We start from the raw sequence: 7,011 nt of genomic DNA, 5'->3' as shown, positions 1-7,011 counted from the left end.
AAAGTCAATGTCATCTTTCGCCCTGTCCGGTAACAGGGGCTACGATGTGATTGTGTTCACCTTTGTCAACCCGGGGTCATGGATTCATGGGCTGCCATCAACCAGCTCTCGTTCTAACTCTCGTATCATGGGGTCAAGTTCCCAAAACGGAGTCATGCCATCAGACTGACCGCATCTTTCTTGCTCTTGCAGCAGAGTCTGAGGCCTGTCTGAGGCATTTCCAAGAAGGGGGACACATTGTCCTATACTTGACTTTGGGTCGTCCTTTTGTGGAAGTCTGTCTTGGAGGTAGCTATCTAAATGAGATAGTGCAATCATTTCTTGGGTACGAAGGTTGTCCTTGTTTTGCACTCGAAGGTCATCACTGCACAAATTTGTTGCATCCTGCCCAGGGTAACTGTTGGCTACAAGTGTCTACGTCTTGTGTCGGCTCAGGAGTCTAGACAGCTTATACACTTTCTTAATACTCATGAGGCTGGACTGGATCTGATAGTTTCGAAGAGCCAGTGAAGACCCCAAGCTCTATGAGCTTCACGACGAAGTGTGAATGGAGAAACTTTTCACGGTAATGTACGGGATATTCGAACCACAGGGTACAAATCCCAAAGGTCATCTTTTGTTTGTGTTAAGATAGTAACGGAGTCTTTGCTGGGATGCCGTGCTAACGAGAGGCAAACAGATTGGTATACCCCTGAGATGCCCCCAAGACGACTCATACGCAAACAATAATAATACACCATTGCGGATAAGATTCTGATCCCGTTACTGCAACACACTGGGACGAATATACGTGGGTATTTTTCACTATAATATTCCAGCCACATATCGTGGACACAAATATTCTCATTGAGATGAGGAATTGTTCGTTTAGACGTAGCTATCGATGATCTAATACCCGAACTGGAACTTGGGGTTCGGCAATATAAGGTGGTTTTATCAAACAGAAGCGAGTGTTCATCTGGAGTGCTTTAGGATCATTGTGCTCGAGACACTAGAGGCGTTTCGCAGTCGGCATCTGTCTCGCTGTGGTTTCATAGGGACTGATGTAACTTTATTATCGGAGTTGAGAGTCTGTCTACTCGGCGACCTGGCTCATAAGATGGTGTTTCAACACAAATTTGCTTTTCGGACATGTCTGAAGAGGTTAGCTGCTCCACAGACACATTCTTGTTGAGTGGTGTGTGTCCCGGGGGTAGCTTGAACTCGGCGACGTTCAGTCCCCCTGTTTTCACGAAGAAACGTCTCCCGTGGAACCAAAACTTCTGTACCAACGGAGCTATTCGACAGTAATTTAAATCCTACCAGGCGTTCCTGAAGTCATTGTTCCAAGATCTGCATTGCCCTTGGGTTCCGGTTTAGGGGTTCGGCATACGCTGAAGATGTTCAATATTATTGGAAGAACATTTCTTGACACCGTGATGTTGAGGCATCCTATGCTAGGCCAAGTGGTCTCTGTAGTAAGCGAAGTCATCTGTTAAAAGCGAAAGTACTCTCTTAGAAAGAATCGCAACCACAGCCCTCGTAGAGGTGGGGAGCAGCCAAGGAGGGACGACTCCCACGGTTGTCACCGCACCACATTACTCATTCTAGTACATAGAAACTCTTCTCTGAATAATAGAGGCTATTTTGTCCTTTGAAATACACAAAGAACCTTGGGGAGACAAGAGAGCCATAAGGAGACGACCTCTGGGGGCATAGTTGATCCTTTGGAAAGATGAAGGATAGCCCGGGTGACAATAGAGATTGGACATGGATTTCTGGGCTTCATATTGAGCTGAAAGAGAAGGAAGGGCCTTTCTTTACCAGTGTCAGGAAAGGAAGTCAACTTATCTTATCAGATCCAGGAGTTCCTGCCTTATTTAGGTGAATTTCTAGAAGCTCTACAGAAAGAGCCCCACTTATATCGATGGTGATGCATGCTGCACTGCTCAACCGCCACCTGGAGATTCAATTTGGACCTTGCAACATAACCAGACAGCTTCAGCTTCAGCGATATCTCGGAATCAATTCGACTTAACCTCCGGTTGAAAGTTTCGAATGGAACATATTTCTCTGATTTATCGACAACAGCATGCGACACTGTCTTGGAGCGCTCAGCAGATGGAACTCATTCAACACCAGGATCTACTCATCATCAGATTGACTGTCGAATCATTATGGCAACCGACGAAGTGAACGCGCTCAACCTCCTCGACTTGCCCGTGGATATCCTCAGTCTCATACTTAAACCACTTGTCACAAGCTCTACGCCTATTCAGCTCTGTCCTTGTACTCCATCACCCATCGATCCTCTACCCATTCTGCTCTCTCATCCAGCACTACACAACATCGCTGCACCGTTGCTATATTCAGGAAACGAGTTCTTACTGGATGCCACGGGTCCTCATGCGCAGCACATCCGCAGAGAACTGCAGACCGTCCCCTCCGGAGCCGATGAGAGACTTCCCGGCCGAGCGAGTCTGCTCACAACGCCAGGTGCACTGCGTAGGATTGCGAGATTGGAGCTAAGGATTGACCGGCTTAGAGGGTGGCTCGGATCGGATGTGGTGCCGTTGCTGACAGAGCTGGCCGTGCAGGGAAGGATGGATTATCTCACCATTTGGGTGCGCACTCCCGCTGAACCGAGAACGCCAATGTGCTTCCAGCCTGTGAAGCACGAGAAGGACATGCAGATGTTTGCTCGACCACCTCTGGAAGGGCTGCTACGAGTATTGGCAGATCCGTATCTGATATCAGCGCAACTTTGGGTAGACGCTCAGCATCCAAAGACCTGGTGCCGGTTCCATTCCGGAGGATGCGGAGCCGAAGGTGGATACCCGGGGCCGGAAGGGGAACGATCACGGTGTGTAGAGATTGAGTGGCGGGAGATAATCCGGCTCGTTGATCCTGAGAGGAAGGAGATCACTGTCATTGGGACGGAGAAGAAGTGGTGAATGTCATCAAATACCAGACCATTTCATCAAAAGATGATCAAGCTGATCTCTTGAACTTGTGGCACATCTGATACCAGCTGAGGGTGTGTTTGATACGTGGCGGCCGTTGATTATGGACGGAGAGAGGCGGCACAGAAGCCGAGATGTGCAGTGGCTTTCTACGTGCAAGAGGGTGTACTGCGATTGTCTGACAGTTGTCTTTGCGATCAACGTTCAAGGTGCTGGGCTGCTGGCACGAAAGTTATCAAGCTGCGAGATCAGCATTGGTAGATCAGCGTGGGATGAGCATCTGGTGTCCCGTCTTGGCAATGCTGTCAAACCGAGCATCCTCGGGCTTGACCGTAATCTCGCTACAACTCAAATCCTATTCACGTTTTGAATGTTTACTGAAGCACAAGGCATTACCCACTGAAACAAGGCTATTCTTGCCCTTCTCAAAGCCTCGATATCCCCGAAACCTGGCGAGTCGGAACCCCGAGCGATCACCGCATAAACAGGAGACCAGACACGGGACAGGTCACGCGGTACGGCATAGAGCTCGAGCTTTAAATGAGGAATGACGTATTTTGATGTCTCATGATTCGTTTTGGAATTGACTTTTTTTCTTTTCAGCATGCGAAGCTGATGCTGGAGCTGGAGCCGTTTCCCCGCAATTGGTCTGGAATCTAGAGTTTCCAGGATGGTATCAACGCAGCGATGGCGACTTTGCGATAAGCTGAGGCTGACGGTTGATGCATTGATTGATTGCTTGTGATTTTGCCTTTATCACTATACTGTCACTATGAAAGAAGAGGAACGCACATCTTGTCTGCTCTGTGACAGTGTGGCATAACCATAACACAAGCTAAACTAAAAGCCGGACATGGCTCCGCCCCCATGATCGGCCACCCAGATATGATGTGCTCTCTACTTTGCTTTCAACTTTGAATCTGGAGTCTCACAGAAGAATGAGGGAGAAGTGGTTGTACTGGATATTCTTGACTCAGCAGACGAAAAGAAAATGGATATTCTGGAGAAAACCCTTGTGGACGTCATGCACGTTCTCGGTCACCTCCCGAAAGTGTTACCCAAGAAACAAGAGATCTGAACCAGAACCTGATCCCTGACAAGCTACTGTACCGAAGGGCTAGAAGGATTATTGGGGGTTTGATTGGGCCGTGTATCAACAGATCATGTTGGAAACGGATATAGCAAGTCTGCGCGGTCGGCCTGCCCCGGCTATTGATGGCTCGTTTTATTTCTTTTAGTTGCCATTGTGCCTAGTTGATGGGAAAGCAATGCGACGCTATCTACAGAATGGGCACATGACCGGTCCAGAATTAATGAAATGCCGGTTGAGGGTGTGTAGCTGTGCATACAAACATGTGCAAGTAAAAAACACCATTACTACGTAGTATTTTGCACACAGAGAAACAAATAGAGAGAGACAATCTTTGCTATCTTGCACAGAATAATAGCACCGAGAAGGCGATGGTGCAAGCAGAGCTCGTGTCGCATATACGTCAGGTGATAGGCCAGCCTTACATACCGCTTTTCTGTATGTACAGCGCAAAGATAGCAGTACAGTAATGTACTGTAATGGATCATCAATGGCAGAAATTCGATCATCGCTCTTTTCTGGATTTGGAAAGGATGTATGTAGTGATTTGCGGTGCTAAGACAGCCAAGACTCAAGTCCCGGTACAGTAGAATAGTAATCGAATAATTCATTCATTATTCACTTGATAAGAAGTGCACATCAAGCAGGAGAGATAGTAGTAGTATTGAATTGAGAAATACTTGGCTGTTCAGCCTGTTCCTAATCCTAGTTCCTGTTTAATTCGTTTTTGTTCCTTTCAACCGAGCTTTCTCGCTCACACCCCATGTAGATTTCTGGGGGTTATTTTGTTCCTTGTAGCATATTTTTTGCCTTTTTCCTCATTCAATGGTATTCTTGTTTTTTCGTGACGTTGAAAATTGTTGTTGTTGTTGGTCATGATAGATAAAATTGCAATTTGAAACCCCAAATAAATAAAATCATCGCTTCGCTTCCAAACAATCCGTTTTACTTGTTCAAATTTTTGACTTAGTGAAGGATAACATCATGGAAGTCACGCTTGTTCTCATCAGCGTGCTCGCCCCAGTGAACGGGTCCAAGCTTGAGAATGCGGTAGCCAGAGGCTGAAGAGTTGTTGGAGTCTGAAGACTCGGTTGATGATCGTCGCTCGGGAGAAGGACGAGCGTGGGAGCGGACGGCGGGCTTCTGAGGGTATGAAGGAGATGTTGCGGGTGCGAGAGAGAGGAAGGAGGACTTGGGAGGAGGAGTGAGAGGGAGGAAGTTCTGAGGAGGAAGATCGGACATTTTGGTGGTTGTCGAGGTAGAGTAGTATAGTATAGAGTTGTTGTAGTTGTGGTTGAAGTTGAGGAGATGGTCGATAGATTGATATGCTTGAGAGTTGATGGATAGAGAAGAGAGACCAGAAAGAAGAGGGAAGCGTCCTTCTTATGCTTTCACGATTTCCTCAGAACCTACCTCTCTCTCGTCTATGGTCTCTCATACCTAGACAGACACATGCCATGCTCTCCTCTTGATAGTACCTAGTATATCCACTAATCGTCCACCCCCTGGGGTACCCCGACAGCCCCGTACTTCCGTACCACCGAATCTCTCTACTTCTATCTCTATCGTAAGCCAGTAGGTCACAGCTACTAGGTAGCAAGCTCCCGCCAATCCCGCTCCCTCTCACACTTTCTTGATCTACCTTTTTGGCTTTGAATGTATCTGTACAACTTTATCAGATATGCTACCGACTATCCCTCGTCATACAGTCGTCGCGTCCTGTTACGAAACTCTCAGACCTGAAGCATCATTCATTCATGCCTTTGAATAGGTACTGTACTATTTTTGCCACTGTTTTGTATCATCATCCGAGGTGGCAGGAATGCCCCCAGACTCTTCTCTTCTATCATGCACCCTCTTGAGAGGAACCTGGGGTGGACCAATGACAGCTTACATAGAACCGGGTGGACAACCGGTATGGATACTGAATCAAACACCATTCACAAGGGGATATGGATAAAGAGAGGCCACACTTTTTTTAACACTTTTTTTAACGATTGCCGCGACGCGTCCTGCCTTGTCTTGACCTGCCGTGTTTTATACAACTCGTCTTACTCGCTCGCTAGTGTAACAACTGAGACTGCGCTTGGTTACACGTGGGGGTTTTCTATTCTCCCAGTCTCTCACTCTCACTCCCACGCATACACGGACCGGTCTTGCAGCATTTTTTGCGTTGCCTTGCTTTTTAATCGTACGTGCAGAATAAAAGATGACAGGAGTCAATCTCGCAAACATCTTGACTCCCGTGCCTAGATCTAAATCACATGAATATTTCTTGATCTGGCCATCATGGTACACTATCAACCAGCTCCACTACAACTCACCTAGGAGCTACAGATAAAGATAAACAAGACTCAGGGGATCTTGTTTCGGTCTGGAACTGTCAAAGCTTCTGCAGATCGTGGGGAATCCCGTCATGGATGCCTCCTCTCCCGTGTGTAAAGAGACACCATTCATATTTCATAATACAATACATAATACGTACACTGTCGCACCTCAGCTCACTCTTATTCGAAGCCTTGTCTCTCTCTCCACCAACGGACTTCAGCCCACGCACCTAACAAATAACCGAAAGCCTGGCTTCTTTCTTAGTGGAGCGCTTCACCCTGATTACCAAAATCCATTGTGTACGGCTTATCTTCAGGTGGGTTCGAAATGTTTCTGTCTACCGACTGTACCGCTGAAAGTCCAATGGCATGGTGTTGACAGTACAGTTCATACTCGACACTTATCTCATATTACATGACGTGAATTCTAACAATAGCAATAGTCACCAAACAAACTGATGTAACAGCTTTAACAATAATTCGTGTATTATATGCTATGTAAACAATACAATCATAAAGCTTTGACAGGGTCAAGCAAAGACAGACTTCACACTTCACAACCACAACCACAACCACAACTAGCAGCAAATGAGAAAATGGCTAGGCAAACAAGCCAATTCAATTTCATACTGAGCTAAGCGCATGTATAGTG

General features: G+C 46.8%; 2 protein-coding genes across 2 annotated transcripts; one reads left to right on the top strand and one right to left on the bottom strand.

Moving 5' to 3' along the window:
- Window positions 1–2,156: 2,156 nt before the first annotated feature.
- FIESC28_02242 (uncharacterized protein) lies at window positions 2,157–2,933 on the top strand (the record flags this gene model as incomplete). The annotated part of the gene is made up of 1 exon (XM_031156392.1): window positions 2,157–2,933. The coding sequence occupies one exon, from the start codon at window positions 2,157–2,159 to the stop codon at window positions 2,931–2,933; it is 777 nt and encodes a 258-aa protein (XP_031019563.1).
- Window positions 2,934–4,998: 2,065 nt separating this feature from the next.
- Window positions 4,999–5,274, bottom strand: FIESC28_02241 (uncharacterized protein; the record flags this gene model as incomplete). The annotated part of the gene is made up of 1 exon (XM_031156391.1): window positions 4,999–5,274. One exon carries the CDS (start codon window positions 5,272–5,274, stop codon window positions 4,999–5,001), a length of 276 nt encoding a protein of 91 aa, XP_031019562.1.
- Between the last annotated feature and the right edge of the window lie 1,737 nt (window positions 5,275–7,011).

Source organism: Fusarium coffeatum (assembly GCF_003316985.1).
Source record: "Fusarium coffeatum strain FIESC_28 chromosome Unknown BRIP53273_contig_49, whole genome shotgun sequence".
Taxonomy (NCBI): Eukaryota; Fungi; Ascomycota; class Sordariomycetes; order Hypocreales; family Nectriaceae; genus Fusarium; species Fusarium coffeatum.
The sequence above is the reverse complement of the archived record's forward strand: the minus strand, read 5'-3'. Positions and strand labels throughout refer to the sequence as shown.